The following is an 18,975-nucleotide window of genomic DNA, read 5'->3' as shown; positions in this document are numbered from 1 at the left end:
CTCATGGCGTATCTCGTCTTCACTGCAAATTGATGTTTTTTTTTATGAACTAATAATGGCGAGCGCCATGAGCTCACCACTATTCTTCCAGCAACTTCTGGACCATTAATGGCTTTGGCAAAGTTCATTATATTGAAATAAAGCCAGTTTTCCTGTTTCATGACACGAGAGTCTTGCACCTTTGCTAATGGAGGGATTGAAGCATGATGCTTTGTCTGTGAACCAATAACTAGCAAGGGTACTGTACATTGCAGCCTAACACCACTTTACAAGGTAACAAGCATGATTATATAAGAAAAAACCCGTTACAAGAACGAGAAATAGAAAGTTAAGGTTTGTGGGAACGGCTCATTGTGTTAACCTTTTTCTTTTGGCTGGATTTTAAGAGCTCCACCGCAATCTCCTGTGTGGCGGCTCAGTTAAATAGCCGGGGCGGCCCGCACAGCCCCCTCTCCCCCCCCCCCCCCCCCCCCCCACACACAATCTCCTGGCGGTGGCAGGCTGTCCGTCGCAGCAGTGACATCAGCTGCCTGTGCGCTGGCGCTGGCGCCATTTTTAAAGAAAAGCCAATACCTGCTGGCACATGTACATTTTTAAAGAACTAACCCCCCCCCCAAATTAAATAAATAAATTTGTAAACCTTCCCCCCCCCAATAACAATTACAGTAACTATTTACCCTTCCCCTCCAAAACCTTTTTACATCTGACCTCCCTCCCCCCCCTCAACAAACTGCACAAAGTTTAAAGGTCAACCCTTCCCACCATCCCCAACACCCATTACCATTATTTGACCCCATTCCCCCAACCCCCGCACTGAAAATCGTAGCTCCTCCTCCCTTCCCATCGGTGTAGCACCGCGTTTCCCCGGATGGTGGTTTGAAGGCGCGGGAGTGTTAGCCGACGAGCCGAAGATCACGGTGGGCCCTCAAGATTGCAGTGAAGTCGATTTAACTGTGTTAATTTTATTGATTTGAATATCTTAATTGTGGTCCCGTCACCCAGTGGTGAGGGGCCGGCACGGCGCCTCGCCGCTGCCAGGAGAATCGGGCTGGACCCTCACAGCATCGAGGTCCGTGGCGGGCCTCATCTGGAACCACCTTCAGGCCCCGCCCACCACGGATCTCGACGCCTGAGGGGGAACAAAATCCAGCCCTTTGTCTCTGTTTGTAAAATGTATATCTGCACATATTATTTTCGGTTTCAATAAAGTGTCTTAGCATTGGTATTTTATCTCAACAGTTTCAGGAATGTAATTCACTGACTGTTTTATTTGAAAAGTAGGAATTATTTTCCCAGATCCTTTGCTGCTGGGAGAGGAAAGGTTAAGTGTCCTTCTCCTGCAGCACTATTTGTCTTTTCATAAAAATTTACAGATCTCTTGCAACTTCAAGATCCAGCTCCATCATCCAACTTTATCTTGTGTGATGAGCAGCAGGGTTGATCTGAGGATCAGCTAGAATTTAAAGAAGTAATCTGTCAGTTATCAAATGGCAGTGAAGTCAAGAAATATGCTGTAACTCGTGGCGTAATACATACAATATTACAACTTTATTAATATAACACCATTAACATGTTAAAATGTCCCAAGGGCTTCACACAGGCACAGTGCAAAAAAAACGGGGATCAGACTAAGGAAGGAGCGATTAGTAGAGGTGTCAAAGAGGTGGGTTGGAAGGAGGGTGTTAAAGGAGTAGAGGTTTTGGGAGGGAATTCTAGAATGTCGGGTGTTGACAACAAAAAGCACAGCCACCATTGGGACAAAGGAAAGCAGTGGCGCTGACCTACGTTGGCTCTTGGTCAATTTTAAAATTCTCATCCTTGTTTTCATATCCCTCCACGGCCTCTCCCCCTTCCCTATCTCTGTAACCTCCTCCAGTCCCCCAGCCCTCCAAGTTATTTGTGCACCTCCAATTCTGGCCTCTTGCGCATCCCTGATTTTAACCGCTTAACCAATGGTGGCCACGTCTTCAATTGCCTCGGCCCTAAACTCTGAAATACCCTCCCTACACCTCACCACCTCTCTAAAGCGTTTTCCTCCTTTAGGAGACTCCTTAAAACCTACCTATTTGACCAAGCATTTGGTCATCTGACCTAATATTTCCTTTTGTGGCTCGGTGTCATCCTTTGTTTTATCACACCCCTGTAAAGCACCTTGAAATGTTTTATTACATTAAAGGCGCTAGATAAATATAAGTTATTGTTGCAGAAGATAGGGCAATTACTGATGGGCAATAACTGCTGGCCTAGCCAGCGATGCCCACATCCCATGAATGAATAAAAGGAAGAGGCCAGAATCAGAAGGGTGCAGTGTTCAGGGCAGGGTTTGGGGTGGATGGTGTTGTAAAACTGAAGGGGCTTAGAGAGGCAGGGACAAATGAGCTCATGAATGGATAAGAATTTTAATATTGGCGTGTTAAAGCACTGGGAGCCATTTAGGTCAGTTGGATAGAGCTGATTGGTGAGTGGGACATAGTGCAGGATAGGATTCAGGCAGCAGACTTTTTAGAGTGAAAGATGGGAGGGTGGCCAGCAGAGCAGTCAAGTCTTGACGTGACAAAGACCGGATCATCATCAGCAGCCAAAAGGCGGAAGTAAGGCAGAGGCAGAGGTGGAAACTGGCGATCTCGATGATGATGGGGATATTGGATGAGGTTGTTGAAATTGGTCTTGGAGGTTGCGCAAAATGGACAATATTGAATTGACAATCCAATGATTTTCTTTTTCATTGATTTTAGCTGAAAAGAAAATCTGGTGGCGGGGGGAGGGGCGAAATGGGCGGCTGATTCACTACTGCCTGTTGTGTCCAAAAAAAATCTCATCCCCAGGGTTCAAAGGTCATTTCAGGTCGACTGGGATGTCAAGGTTGCAAACAGTCTGGTTGAACCTGAGATAGTGACAGGGTATATGTGTAGTGAATATCTTCATTTTGGAACAATGGATTACTTAAGAAAATTGTCTGTTCAATTAGATGACATTTTTGACATTCTTATCTTTTTTCTTAACAGAGGCTACTATATAATTGTTGTGCCTTTGAAGAAATCCCGTGGAAAATTTATCCAGCCCTGGGACAGTCCTGATGAAATGGATTTGGAGGAGGTATGTATGCAGCTGCTGCACAATTAAGTGGCTCGTAACAGGAAGGGTAAAAATATAGAAGCAATCAAGTTAATTGTGTGGTTGCGTGCAGCAACTTCTGTTTGTATTTCTGTGTGTATTTTGCTATTTACTGAAATGAGTTCCAGAAATTGGACTTGCAGAACCTTGTAAACCACAGTGCAGTTGTGCAAAATGGGTATTATATTTCACCAAACAGATTTTTTCTTTTATTTCATTAAGAATGAGAAATGCTTGTAATGATACTGATAAATCAAAAGAGAATTACATAATTGTTATTTACATTTACTGTCATTTAATGCCACAAAAAGCATGAAAAAGTGAGACAGAAAACCTTTTGATCCCTGTTCCTGCAGCAGACTACGCATAATTTGCACCATAAAGGACACTCTTAATTTACTTCATCTTCCGAGGGGAGTGACTAACTAATGGTTAAAATTTCCAAGAAGAGAAAAAATTGTGAAATTGTTCCTAATTTCTTGAAACAAAACTCCTGGATACCAGTCTTTAACGTTATTGTCCACATTAGGCAACCCTGACCTGTTACATTCCACAAGTCACGTTCCCAGTCTTACCAGCAGGACCAAACTATTGGGGCTTGATTTTACGCTCCTGTTGAAGGCGGGATCGTTGGCTACGGAACCCGGTGCCGCTATGCTCGTTTACGATTTTGTCAGAGGCGGCAAAGTACCGTGGCGGCACTGCCACCCTGGCATGGCAACATCATCATTTAAATATTTTACATACTGTTTTACATACAGTTTCATGTCATTCACTGCGAGCCATTCTCAATTTTGTGTTTGACTTGCAGCACTCACGTGCCTTCAGTTTTGCATCTTTCAAAACCTGGTGCCACTGAGGCAAGAGTCCTCAGTGCCTCGAGAGGGAAGGAGTTATGTGGGGGAAGTGGGTTTTGCACTGGACGTTGCTGCTGTGCTGACTCTGCGAGGGGATTCTTTATCAATGTGGTGGGGGAATTCGGCAGGTGACTTGTGTTTGGGGGAGGGGGGGAGGGTGTGGTGGAACACTGCATGTGGATTGTTTGTGAAGGGGGGGATCTCTTGGAATGTATAGATTGTGTTTGTCATGGGGGGGTGTTGCAGGGTAGTTTGAATGGTGTTGTCCGACCAACATTAATCCATACTATAGAGCTACTGCACGCATCCTGCAGAACCAAAATTTACATACTTCTTTGCCCGGACAGATTTACTTTAGCTTTAGAAGGAAATTGAAGGTCCAAAGTGAATAGAGATGGTGGCTGGGATTTTACTGAGCTCCTAACGTAGGCTCCATGGCAGGGGGACTGGAAGATCATTCTGACAGCGGCCAGCCACATACCCCAACACCAGGAGTGCCAGGCCCGATCTTCCCGGCGGCGGTGAGGCTCCATGGCAGCACGCACCACCCCCCCCCCCCCATCCCCCCGCCGCTGGGCGACGGGAACCAGATTAACATATTTAAATTAATGAAATGAATACATTTAAATAAAATCAACAGCGAGCCTACCTTCGGGCCGCGACCTTCCGAGTGGCGGCTGGCACTCACGCGCCTTCACTTTCACGTTCAGGTAAAGCAGGCGCCACCATGGTGGGGAAGTGGGGGAGTGCGGACATGGGCTCTAATGTAAATTGCAAGTGTAGGGGGGAGGGTGGGAAGGGGAAACCTCTGCACTTTGATCGGTTTGGGGGATGGAAAGGTCAAGCGTTGAAGCTAAGTGTTTTTGAGAGGGGAGAGGGAAAATGTTGAATTTAATTGTTATTCAGGGTGAGGGGCAATAGATTTATCAGTGGTACATTGGGTGAGGTGAGTAGCCCTATAAAAATGGCACCAGCGCACAGGCAGCTGATGCCATTGCAAGTGTCGGAGAGCCCGTCCCTCCACGTGATTGGTGGGGGGTGGGGGGGGGAGGGTGGTGGCAGCCCAACTGGTGTATTAGCTTGAGCCGCCGCATGGTAGATCGCGGCGACATGGCGGCACGCAGCTTGCGTGTACGGGCTGTCATTTTCTTCACCCTCCGCTGCTCACAGTGGCGGGAGAATAAAATTCAGGCAGTAGTATGCAGGGCCCGCAGCCTTTTAAATATGGTGCCGGCACCTGCTCCAACTTCAGGTGACGCCACGAATGGGGTCTCACTGCTGCCCCGTTATGTGATTGGGGGGGGGAAATAGGAGCAGGAGTAAGCCATTCGGCCCCTCAAGCCTGCTCCGCCATTCATTTCAGATCATTCCAAAGAATCACCACCCACATAATTTTCAAAGGGATTTCCAAAGACAGTTATTTAAATCTGTAGAAAATGCATCTATCCTCAAATACCGCTTGTCTAACCCTGTTCTGCTGCACTCGACAGATAACATTCTCAACAGCATGGCAACTATTAGTCCACATTTTCCAATCAGCAGCATCGTAACACTGGTGGTAACACTTCAAAATAGATGAGTTCTTGTCAGCATTAATATGACATGCATTGGAAAATCGAGACTTTTGTGTTCGATGGAGTATTTAATCATCCCAGTTTCTACTTCCCTCAACCATGTATTTATCCACTCCCATTTGAAAGAGTTAATGAAAATAGTACCAACTGCTTTTTCTAGAAGACTATTCTACATATTCATTACTACAGGGACAAATAGTTTCCTCCAATCTTGAGTCACGTTGTGGATTGTTAACCATAAACATCTGTCTTCCTATTTCTGTGCTTAGTCTCAATAGACCATTTAAAACATCATCAATACCACTCAGCATCTCACAGATATGGATCATGGGTCCTCTCAATTTTCTTTTCACTAAAATGAAAATAAGCTTAATTCTATAAGTCCCACATCATAATTTAGAGCCTGCCCCAATATACCAATGCGTTTATGATGCAATAAATTATACACATTGTACCCTCATCAATGCCCCATACAAGGTTAGAATGACCTATTTTGCCTTCTTATCAAATGCCTTTCTGCTGTCATCTAGTATTTGATTAGCTTTGTTCATAACCACTTCATAATGACATAATCAGGCTTAAACAATTTCCTCCTCTTTCATTACTAATGGACACTCTTCCGTTTTGTCCAACCATTTGCTGTTTCACGTTCCAGTGTGCAATACTTTGCATTTATGTAAGTTGTAGTCTAACTGCCATTCTATAGCCCATCTGCTTAATTGACACAGATCCTTTTGAATGCTGGTTAACTCTCTTACATTTGTCATGCTGCCATGCAGCTGGATAGCATCAGCAAACATGATAATATTACAAACAGCACTCTTCTCCACACTGTATAGAAATATTGTGAACAATCGAGTCACTCAGAGGAGATCTGTGCAGAATTCTGATATTCACTTTCACCCAAATGGAGCTTTTTCTGTTTATAATACTGTACAATAACTTCATAATGCCATGTCAGTATTCATCTCCAGTCAGCTAATGTCATTAACTTCATCAACTTTTAACCCTCTTATAAAAGTCTTACACCATGGAACTTTATCAAAGGCTTCCCAAAACTCAACACAAATTTGGAGAATTCCAGTAGCTTTTTGAAACAGGGCAGGTTAATTCTGTGCTGACCACTCCTTTTGACCTTTGTGCTCTTTAAATAAGCCTCGATAGCATGCTGTATAAAACTTGATAATTTTGTCCACTGTGGATGTTAGCTAATGCTGACTGATCTGTAGCTTTAAGCTTCATGTTCTTTTTTAAACAGCAGGATAATGTTTTCTGTTCTGTTGTCTTCAGCTAACTCTACTCTTTCTGGCCCTACTAAACATATTTACTAAAGCCTCACATATTTTCTCCTTAATTATTATTGAGGCCACACGCCCTAGTGCCTGGTATACATTTAATTTTGAGTTTCTTCATAACACATGCTTTAGAAATGCATATTTATGCTATGGATTGTTTGAGCCAAAGTCTTCATTTGTGAAAAACTGATTTGTTTTAATACATCTGCCATTTTATGATAGGCTACAATATATCTTCCTCATGCTTTGAGTGATGGGGGCTCGGCATTCTAATCTCTTCCTGCTTGAGGCTTGTTAATTTTGTCCTCCAGTTCTTTAATCAATGTAAATTACATAACGTGCTAATAGCTGCATTATCGATGCCTTTAATCATTTTAAGGACTTGGATCATGTCTTCTGTCAATTCTCTTTTCTCTAGTGAGAGCAAATTCTACCATGCAGTATGATAACAAAAAAAATCCTTTCTAGTTAGACTCTGTGTGAATTCATTATACTGTGCAGTTAATTTGGATTTTTATACTTAAGTGACTCTTTTGACTTCTTTTTGCTCAGTGCTACTTAAAAGAAATATTACATTTACCTTTCTGTGCTAAAAATAAGTTATTTTGACTAAAATATATCAACTCTTTCCTTCTAAGACCATTCCAGGGAGCAGAACACCACTGCAGCATTTGATCTGCATTGCTGCAGTTATGAAGAGAGTAGGGGAGGGAGAACTCAGGACTTTGAGTCACATCTCATTGGGAGAGGACTAAAATAGGATCCCTCCTGTGAAGAACACCAGGTTGGCAGACAGTATATGATTATCCCTTTTGGTTGGGAGAGAACATGATGGATGGTGCCAAGCTGCGTCCCTTTCTGTGGGCTACCAGGACTCATTCCTCTTTATTTTCTGCCGGCCAAGCATCAGTTATTTCAAGTTCCTATGTACTTTGCCAGTAGATGAAACTCAAGTGGTTGGTAATCTTTATGAAGCCATACACGTTCTTATTAATTCAGTGGTGTGTGTAGCCCTCAGGCCTCCCTCTGAAGACACCAGTAAATATCTCCCTTAGTAACATTTAATGTTCTGTGACAATTAATTGGAATACACTTCCCCTTTAAGGACGTAAACTTCTTTAAAGCTGTCTGTGTTTGAGCTATTGAGAGGCATGCTTTGATCTCAGTGAGTAACAGGAGGTGTTGTAGCTTGAGGGCATGTGTCAACATTAGAGCCTCGGAAGTGGCAGCCCCAGTTAAGGTACCAGGCTCCTTTAAGGAGATTTATTTAATTATTATAGAATAATAACAGATATTGGTCATATTTTTATATATAAGTAAATGCTTAAAAAGGCCATGAAAGCACATCACCCTGAAGCATTTTTGAAGAACTTGAAACATCTCCAGACATATTTGAAGTGAACACATTGGGCTGCATTTTGAAAGCCTGCCGTAAATAGGCAGCAGGCAGAAAGATTTGCGGCCCACAGGCATGGGCCCATATTGTGGAGCCACCGCGATAATGAGCAGCGGCTCACTAGCGTGGGCGGGGTGGCCGCCTCCCCTCCACTGATATGGAGGGGGTGGGCGAGCCATCCCCGGCAATGGCACCCGGCGCCATTTTTAAAGGATTTAGAGCCTTAACTGAGAATTTACATTTTTAAAGCAGCATTACATTACACATTAATAAAAGTTAATGAAAATTTTTTCCCATCCCCTCTCTCAAACCCCCCCCCCCCCAATAGCCTTACCTTAAATTTAATGGCTACTCACCCACTCCCCCACACCCCCCCCCCCCCCCAAAATACTTATCTGGACGAAGTGACCTTCCAGCCCCCAAAGTTATTGAACTTTAACCCTCAACCCCTTCCCAACATCCCCCAAAGCAATCCAAGGAGTTTGACCATGCAATCCTCCCCTGCACTGAGAAAAGTAGCTCCTCCCTCTCCCCACAGGAGTTGCGCCTCGTTTCCCCGCACGGGGATTCGAAAACGTGGCGATGCCGGCCGCCCGAATGAAGATCGGTGCGGCGAATAAGCAGGCGACGGGACCTTCATTAATCCAGGAATTTAAATTAATTTAAATTTGGAAAATCATGGTCCCGTTGCTGAGCAGCCGCCACGAGGCCACACCACAGCTTCCGGTATGGGACGTGTCGGTGTTGGTGGCGGGCCTCCTCTGTTGCTATCCATATTCCCACACACCACCGCCCCCCCCCCCCCCCAGCACCATTCCCGGCATCGGAGAGCCTTTAAAATCCAGCCCATTATGTTAATTTTTAAAAATTTATTTGTTCATGGGACGTGGGCATCGCTGGCAAAGCCAGCATTTGTTGCCCATCTCTAGTTGCTTGCTAGGCCATTTCAGAGGGCAGTTAAGAGTCAATCACATTGCTGTGGGTCTGGAGTCACATGTCGGCCAGACCAGGTAAGGATGGCAGATTTCCTAAAGGACATTAGTGAACCAGGTGGGTTTTTGCAACAATCGATGATCGTTTCATGGCACCATTACTGAGACTAGTTTTCAATTCCAGAGTTTTATTAATTAATTGAATTTAAATTCCACCAGGTGACTTGGTGGGATTTGAACCCGTGTCCCCAGAGCATTAGTCTGGGACTCTGGATTACTAATCCTGTGACGTTACCACTACGCTCCCCTCACTGCTCATCTGCTCATCTTGTACCAGTTTGTTTGAAAAAACTATTCTGAATTAAAGCTGTGTTCTCTTCGAAACAAAATGCAAATGTATGTGAATAATCACCATAATTATAAATTGTAAGATCACTCCTCACCAATCAGGTGTGGCACTCTATCAGCGTGAAATGCAGGTCTCGAATCACAGAGGCCTATGTCTGAGTCTAGACGTGTAGAAAAAGCAGTACAGTGCTTCAGAGTCTTTGGCTGCACATTCTGTTACTTAGCAACAAAATATATCTTTGTTCGAAAAATGTGTCATTAAATCCAGGAGTATGTGCGGGCTGACAATGACGATTTTCACATTTTTAAATCAATGGGTACTGTTAGGTTGGTGGATAAATACTTGAAAAAACAGCAATTTATTCAACATTTGTTTATGAGTTCTATATTTTGCTCTTGAGGCTGGAGAACTGTTTTGCAGTTCAGTTACAATGCACAGGGATTGGTGGCCTCAAGACTACACTCACAAAGCAGAGAACTCCCTCAGTAAACATGCAGAGATTCTGTCAGTCAATCTGGCCAATTTAATGACTTTGTTCACTTTCAATGTTGATTCCAATGTATTGATGCCTATGATTTGCTCTGATTATTCGCACTGAAGATATGTTGCTGTTGAAGTCACACTGCGATGCTAATGATTTTCTTGTTATTCATTCATGGGATGTGGGCGTCACTGGCTAGGCCAGCATTTATTGCCCATTCCTAATTGCACTTGAGAAGGTGGTGGTGAGCTGCCTTCTTGAACCGCTGCAGTCCATGTGAGGTAGGTATACCCACAGTGCTGTTGGAAGGGAGTTCCAGGATTTTGACACAGTAACTGAAGGAACGGTGATTTCGTACCAAGTCAGGATGGTGTGTGACTTGGAGGGGAACCTGCAGGTGGTGGTGTTCCCATGCATTTGCTGCCCTTATCCTTCTAGCTGGTAGAGGTCATGGGTTTGGAAGGTGCTGTCTAAGGAGCCTTGGTGCGTTGCTGCAGTGTATCTTGTAGATGGTACACACTGCTGCCACTGCACGTCAGTAGTGCAGGGAGTGAATGTTTGTGGATGGGGTGCCAATCAAGTGGGCTGCTTTGTCCTGGATGGTGTCGAGCTTCTTGAGTGTTGTTGGAGCTGCACCCATCCAGGCAAGTGGAGAGTATTCCATCACACTCCTGACCTGTGCCTTTTAGATGGTGGACAGGCTTTGGGGACTCAAGAGGTGAGTTACACGCCGCAGGGTTCCGAGCCTCTGTCGGGCTCTTGTAGCCATGGTATTTATATGGCTACTCCAGTTCAGTTACTGGTCAATGGTAACCCCTAGGATGTTGATAGTGGGGGATTTAGCAATGATAATGCCATTGAATATCAAGTGGAGATGGTTAGATTCTCTCTTGTTGGAGATGGTCATTGCCTGGCACTTGTGTGGCGCGAATGTTACTTGCCACTCATCAGCCCAGGCCAGGATATTGCCCAGGTCTTGCTGCATTTCTACATGGACTGCTTCAGTATCTGAGGAGTCGTGAATGGTGCTGAACATTGTGCAATCATCAGCAAACATCCTGGATTTTACCCACAGACTAAACAAGAGAAATTGGAAGTGAGAAGCCAAATTGTTCCCAATCAAAAAAGAGCAAGATTTCAAGACAGGTTTTCTGGTGGTTTTGTGTGATTAAATACTAACATGTCTGCAACTGAAGCTAGTAGCTCTCCAAGCCAGGGTGAAGTAACTTGGGATAAGTTAAAAGCACTGTCTATGGAGGAGTTGAGCAAAATGGCTGAGCAGTGTGGGATCACTGTATGTGGCAAGGCTAGGAAGTCTGAACTCCTAAGGCTAGTGAATCTGAAGAGGCAGAAGCAGTGTTAGAAATGGACCCTGACAGGGTATTGCTAGAAAAGCTACAATTGGAACAGAGGAAATTTGGATTAGAGGAGAAAGAAAGAGAGAGACAGGAGAGGGAACATGAAGAAAATGAGAGGCAGGAGAGGGAGAGAGAAAGAACATTCTGGAAGGAATGCAAAGAGAAAGAGCTGAGGCATCTTGAGTTAACTAGGGGGCGACAGTGTAACCTCAGTGAAAGCATGGCCAATATGGAGCTTAGTTCAGGGCTGGGTGCAGAATTGTTAAAACTATCTCAACTAATCCCAAAATTCAATGAGGGAGACATAGAAGAATTTTTTGTGTCTTTTGAGAAATTGGTAAAATGGCTAGCTGAGACTTGGCCTGTTTTATTACAAAGCAAGCTATCTAGAAAAGCCCATAAGATTTATTCCCTGTTGCCAGATGAGAGTTCATTAAAATATGAACTGACAAAAAAAGCTATCCTCGGGCATATGAATTAGTACCCGAAGTCTATCGCCAAAAGTTTAGAACCTTCAAGAAGCAAGCTAATCAAACTTATCTGGAGTTTGAAAGAAGAGAAGCAGCTGACTTTTGACCAGTGGCTGAGGGCTCTTAAAGTACAGCTCAGCTATGAGAATCTCAGGGAAGTAATTCCGTTAGAGGAATTTAAACACTCTCTCCCACTCTCCATAAAGACCCATGTAGAGGAGCAGTGGGTTTAGAGAGCTCGGCAAGCAGCCTTTCTGGCTGATGAGTTTGTTTTAATCTATGTCGGATTTCCAAGGGAAAACCTTTCCTAGTCACCCCCACAAATCCGAAAAGGACAAAGGGTGGGAAGGTGATAGGAGCCCAAGCAGTCCTGGGAGAGAGAGAAAAGCAGGAGACACAGGGAGCTGTCCTCTAAAAAAGGAAGGTGCTGTGAGCAGGAGTGAGACACAGAGACCTGTGTGCTTCCATTGTAATAAGGCAGGTCATCTAAAAGCTGACTGCTGGAAACTAAAGGGAAAACCGGTAGGGTTAATCAGGGCACAGCTGCTCAGTAAAGATGGGACCCTGATGGAAAGCACAGCAGAACAAGCTGTGGCTTCAACTGCAGTAAGAGTGAGACCCAGGAAGCTTACTACTACAGGTGCAGGAAAATTCAGTAGGATTCTTGAAGATTATCAGGGTTTTGTGTCTGAAGGGAAAGTAACCCCATACTGCTTGAGTGGGGCAAGCAAGCTCATCGTAATTCTCAGGGAAACAGGGGCCATTAGATCCCTTTTACTGGGAAAAGGCCTGACCTTTCCCCCAGAGAGTGCAGTGAACACTGTAATGGTGGTGAATGGTATTGGAGGGCAGTGTATGCCTGTACCTATACACTGGGTGCACCTGGAGTGCAACCTAGTTTCGGGACCAGTGACCACAGGGATTGTCGCTAGTTTGCCTGTGGACAGGGATGACCTGCTCCTAGGTAATGATCTGGCAGGGGTGAAGGTGGTAGCCCCCCTAGTAGTGAAAGAAAGACCGCAGGAGATCAGAGAGACAGGGCAGTGCAGGAGACGGTTCCCTGCAGTTTCCCTGAATGTGTAGTGAATCAGGCCATGATTAAACCAGATCCCCCAGAGGAGACTGAATTGGCACTGCAGGCAGATGACCATGAGGTCTGTCTGTCTGAGACTTTCTTTGGAAAGTTAGGAGACGCAGGGAATGAATTAAATGGATTTTCCCTAGCTGAAGCTCAACGAGCTGACCCAGTATTGCGAGAGTTAGCACAGGCTGCCCAGTCTGAAAGTGAAGTAGAGGGAGTCCCTGATTGCTACTATTTAAAGAATGATGCTATTTAAAGAATGAGGTACTGATGAGGAAATGGGGACAGGCAGGCACAAGGCTGGCAAAAGGTTAGAAAGGGAAGGGGAAAAAATGACCAAGAGAGCAGGTTAATGGAAGTCCAGGAAGAATCCCAGATGAAAACATTTATGTCCGGTCAGCCAACCCGAAAACTGTGTAAAGTTAGACCCCACATCCTCCGATGTAAATGCAGACACTAGAGGCACACCACCAGAGTTGCTAACAGCTTTTACACAAACCTGCAGAGACAAAGAAAGACCCCTAGTCCAAGTGCCACATGGGCGTGCAGTAGAGTCTGCACAAATACCTGCAGGCAGGAGTGTCCTCTGGGACAAAGGGGAGATTAGCAAAGAATCCTCCCCCACAGTCCGAAAAAAAGGAGAACCACCATCCCCTGAAGTCAAAAGCCTTTGCATGACTCAGCAAAGCACTGAAATAGAGTTCAGGATAGACCCGCCCACTACTGACTCTCCTGGGGGAAAAAAATTCCAACTCAGGGCTAACTAAAGCTAACCATCTCAAAGACACCCTAGGCAGTCATGGAAATGGGCAAACTGAAGAACAGCCTCCCCAAAGAACCACATGTTTATTGGGATGCCAAAAAGGGCAGTTTAAAGCAACACTGCTACCAAGAAAAAACAGGCTGCAAAATGTTTTAGGATTTATGAATGGATGTGAATGAATGAAAGAGAGAGAGAGATGCATGCCTTTTTCCTGTATCTTATATTTTCTCTCTCGACCCCTTTTCATGAAATGCACTTCTCTCAAATCGCATTTCATTCCACTGGGTGTGGAGGTCTCATTGGGCCCCCACCTGCCAAGAATGAGGCATATTAACTCTGTTATATGAACATTGATTTTAAACTATTGCTTGGAAGAAGAGAAGACCTATTACAAGGGTTGCTGCACACTTAGCTGAAAAACATTTACATACAGTGCTTGTGGAGACAAAAGGACCATTCCCTGACGCATTCAACCCACAATGGATTTTGAGCATGAGACATTGAAAGTGCAACGAAGAGCATTCCAGAGACTGCTAAGGTGATACAATCCACAAAAGCCAGGACTGGTTAAACCAGCTGGTCACATAACTAACTGGCTGGCCTAGGGTTTTTGAACTAGCCACAGAGTTTAAACTCAGGAGAAAGACTGTTTGCTCCTGGAATGGGAAGACCTGCCCTGTCTGCCCCACCTCTTTCTCACAAGCCTCTGGACCCACTGAGGACACATGAACTTCAAGAGAGAAAAGTCTCCTACATCAAACAAGGTTTAAGAAGAATATTGGGCCCCAACGAAAAGCAAGACCTATCGACAATCAAGCACTCTACAGTGAGCTCGAAGAACTGTAACCAAAACCATCTTCAGATATTGCCTCAAATTTTCCACTTTATTTCTTCTGCTGTTTTCTGTCTCTATCTGCATGTGTATCGTGTATGCATGCTAGCATGGGCGCATCGCGTATCTGTAGGCATTAACCGAATTAGAGTTTAAGTTTAATAAAGTTCAACCTTTTTTTTCTTTAAACCAAAGAAAATTTGTTCGGCTAGTTTCTCTGCCTTATTAGTTAGTGAACAAGGATTCACAAAAGGGGAGCTAAAAAAAGACGGTGTGTTTAAAATTAAACCCTGTTATGATAAGACCAGGTTGAAGGCTGAGTGGGATCCCTAGACCTCTTTCTCACCTGGTCATAACAGTATTCACTGTTGTAATGTAGGAAATGCAGCAGCCAATTTGCATGTTTAAGGTCTTACGGACAGCAATGAGATGAACCAGACAATCTGATTTTGGTGTTGGTTGAGGGAAGAATAGTGGGTAGGATACCAGGAGAACTCACCTATCCCTCTCCCTGTGCCATGCGATCTTTTATGCCCACCTGCAACGGTAGATGAGGTCTCAGTTTAACCTTTCATCTGAAAGGTGGCAGTTCTAACAATGCAGCACTCCCGCTGTAGTGTCAACCTTGATTTTGTGCTCAAGTTTCATAGAATCATAGAATGGTTACAGTACAGAAGTGGGCCATTCAGCCTGTCGTGTCTGTGCCGGTTCTCAGCTGGAGAAACTCAGATAATCCCATTCCCCGCCTTTTCCCTGTAGCCCTGAAATTTTTATCTCTTCAGGTGCAAGACTCTAGAATGGGACTCAAACCACAGCCATCTGACTCAGAGTGCTACCACTGACCAAAGCTGACACTGTAACACACCCACACGCTGATGATGACAATTGGCTGATAAGCATCGAACAAATTCTTATGACTTTCCTCTCAGCCATTTTATTATTAATTTTCCTTGATCAACATCTCAACAAAAAAGGAAGTCATATTAAGAATTTGTCCACAATGATCACCAGCAAAAATTTCCAGGTAACAGTAGTGGCTGGGATTTTGCAGTCAGCAGCAAAGTGATGACTCTTGAGTTGACAGTGAAGAAAGCTTCCCTCAAAGGTTTAGCATTCCCTTGAGCATCAATTTCTCCTATTCTCATGTGACATTCAATCTGGCACCATCTGTAGGGCATCCAGGAACAGTGAAGTATTCAAGCAGGCTGAGCAGCCAATCATTTTGAAGAGTTCTCATAGACAGCAAACCAGGAAGGAAAAAGCACAGACTATAATTCATTTCAAATATTTCACTGAAAGCAAAGTAGAAATTGGGGCATGCTCATGAGATTAAGATAGAAGCCACAATATAAAGCATTTTCAAAAGAATTGTTATTTTAAAAATCTTGGCACTTTTTATCATGGAATGGGGGAATGGCATTCCACACACAGATTAGCTTTTCAGGATCAGAGAGGTGGTTTATCAGTAATTATGAGTTGTTATGCCATTAAAAACTTAGGTATACTTCATTCAACAAGGCTTAACATTTCCAATGGTGTTTACGCGAGAGTAGTATGTAAAAAGTTGCTGTTCATGCCAAATCACTGATTCTGTATTGATTGTATCTGTGAAGATTACAACAGCACACCTTATGGGGTGGGGCATCACCGACAACAACTCCCAGATTTCCGTGTTTAACTGCATATGTGTGGACACCAGAAGTTGCTGTCAGTTTTACACAGTAATGATGGCAAGTGCTGACAGTTACACCCTCATTACAACCGCAAGTTCTGGGCCATTATCCCCCAGAATGAAGTCACTGGTATAGATTTTCATCTTGCCTCCAGGGTGTAAACCTGTTGTGCAGATGGACCGCCCATGACAGAGAAGTCCAATCCCTTCTCTGTGGCAGAAATTCCAACACCCCTGAATTTCTACCAGTGGAGAAGGAGAAATAAATATTGAAACAAATGCAGCAATGGCCACACAACTCCACGTTCAATCACATGGTGGACTCAAATATATTAGCACCGCCCCAACCTACACAAGAAAATGGCCTGCAGTTTGCGGTCATTGGTGAAGCAAGGGCAGTCGCCACTGTATTCTGGCGAGAATTTAATCTCTAGCACCGTGCAGTGGTACTACACCAGATTACAACGTTCTTTACTGGGCATTCAGTGTGGAGCTGGTGTGATGCTACCAGCTGTCCAAACAACCAATCACACTGAAATAAAATAACTTTATTTTTTACATTGAGCGAATTAAAGATCAGAACATACACATGGGGTGAAGGTAGAAGCTAAAATATTCTGAAAAATCTTTTTCTCAAAAAAAATTATTTAAAATCTGGATGAAAAATCTCCTAATTAATCAGTTAACCGCACTCCACGATTATAAAATTATTTTTGCAGGGGCAGTTCTGTTGTTCACTGAATTTTCTGAATCACATCGCTGCTAAAATTCCAGGTGTAACTTTCTGTAGGGTTTCTAACAGTGATGTGGAAGTGGGGAAAGATGAAATTCTCACTGATTTCAGTGATTGCTGGCTCTGGGAGGATTTACAGAGCTGCCTGCGTCAGAGCCCTTAGTGACACACTGCAACTTCAGGATTTCCGGGCTCATCAGCACATGCCTGACATCCTGAAGTTGTGTTCAGTTTCAGAGGGGTAATGAGGGCGAACGCTGATAGTTCACTGTCAGTCTGCAACCCCCCCTCTGCCCCAGAAAATCCTGCCCATTGACCTGTGAGGAACCGTTTATGGTCAAGTCCATTTTTCATCTTTTAAAGGTCACACTGCAGAGGGATTTTCTGAATCTGCGCCAATGATACTGTTTGATGATCAGTCTGGATGTTGATAATGTTTTTACAAGACTCCTAGAACTTCATTTACAAACTATCCTGATGCCCCACTGTCCAGCGTATGTTACAGAATCAAATTTTTTCATTTAGTTTGTTGGTCTGATCAACAAATAATTGTAGCAACTAGTGTTTAATGAAGTAATACTTGCAGTTCTGCTCAGAATAGAAAGATGCATTCTGCTCATTGTCAATGCTGCAGAAAGACATGCATTCTGATCTTCAACTCTGCACATTAAAGTAATTATTTAACTGAAGCCAATTTTTCTTTTCCAGTTACTGAAAGAAATTACCAGGAAACGAAGAAGTATTCGTCTAAGGAGGCAAGCAGATGGCCTTAAGCCATATATTGCAGCCCACTTTGAGGTTCTTCCCAATGAGTTTACCCTCGGTGATCGGCTGTTTTACAATGGATTTGAAAACAAGCGCCTCCAAAGTGGTCAAGAATACGTTTTCTTTATTTTAGCTGTACTTGACAGCCCAGAATCTGTAAGTTTGGTTTAAGTCATTCTAGTTAGGTTTTCTCCATGCATAGCTGTGTTTTAATTATATTGAATGCGATAGGATACAAAATAAATAATTTCAGGGTGCGATCATGCAGAGTATATTTATGAAGAAGGTAATTATGATGGGTTTACAGTGTCATGATTATTTGTTGTTCTTATAGTTAAGGTAAGTTAAGGAAAGTATTCCAATTGTGCTAATTTGCTTAACTTTGTATTGTAATTCTTTAGTGCAAAAAAATGTCAAAGAACAATGGTGTAATGATAAAGTACCCACTTCAGGCAGTTTGAATGAAGTATTGTGCTCTCATTCTGTGTTTAAAACTTTTCTGTGCTGGTCTTTTGCTCTGATTTATTTCTGTGCTGGTCTTTTGCTCTGATTGGCTATGTACCAAAGAACCAAACGAATCCTTCCTGCAGGATCAATGTTAACTCTTACAATACTAAGCATGGCATAAAATGCATTAAAAGGATGCAGATATATGATGTATCCATATGATGATAGTATGAGCACATAATCTTAATTTTGATTATGATTTTTGCCTAAAATTCAAGTTATTTGAAAACGTAAAGTTATTAAATTTGTGATAATTATGAATACCTTAAATCATCAAACAGTAGGTTTACCCAATCAGCATTTATTGTTTAGAGATATTGAAATATAACGTGAATGTTCCTCATATTTATGCAAATATGAACTGCAAGTATTTCGAGGGGAATATTTATTTGAAGCACTGTTCTCTTGGGAAAATTTGTACTTGGATTGGCGATTTTGTTTTGCCCATTCTGCTTTGCAACACCCTCAGACTGAGGCACACCTCAGTTATTCTGTACCCACCAGAGGTAGCAGATTGATGTCTGTTGTTTCTTTGCCCAGACTCATTACGTTTGTAATCATTACATATATCATTGAGAATGATATAAGTTGACTAAGTGATAATTTCTTGATATTTGGTTCCTCATACGGTGTGAGTCTTCCATTAAAGTCCTTGGAAGTGTAGGGGAAAAATTCGTTATTTTTTTTCTGATTTTTCAACTTCAGCTTTAGAATGAAAATAAGTTTCTGAACTGTTCAATGCTATCTTAAATCAAGGCCCAGCCCAGGCTATCTTGGAATTGGCACAATCTCAATT

General features: G+C 43.4%; 1 protein-coding gene across 8 annotated transcripts in view; it reads left to right on the top strand.

Moving 5' to 3' along the window:
- LOC137369468 (receptor-type tyrosine-protein phosphatase delta) overlaps window positions 1–18,975 on the top strand; it is a 618,622-nt gene that overhangs the window by 486,168 nt on the left and 113,479 nt on the right. For all 8 annotated transcript variants that reach the window (XM_068030719.1, XM_068030716.1, XM_068030717.1 and 5 more), the window contains 2 exons: window positions 3,006–3,096; window positions 17,616–17,828. In XM_068030719.1, coding sequence (XP_067886820.1) covers window positions 3,006–3,096; window positions 17,616–17,828 — 304 coding nt within the window. The remainder of the gene's footprint in view (window positions 1–3,005; window positions 3,097–17,615; window positions 17,829–18,975) is intronic.

This window comes from Heterodontus francisci, chromosome 4, assembly GCF_036365525.1.
Source record: "Heterodontus francisci isolate sHetFra1 chromosome 4, sHetFra1.hap1, whole genome shotgun sequence".
Lineage (NCBI taxonomy): Eukaryota > Metazoa > Chordata > Chondrichthyes > Heterodontiformes > Heterodontidae > Heterodontus > Heterodontus francisci.
This window is presented reverse-complemented; position numbering and strand designations above follow the sequence as displayed.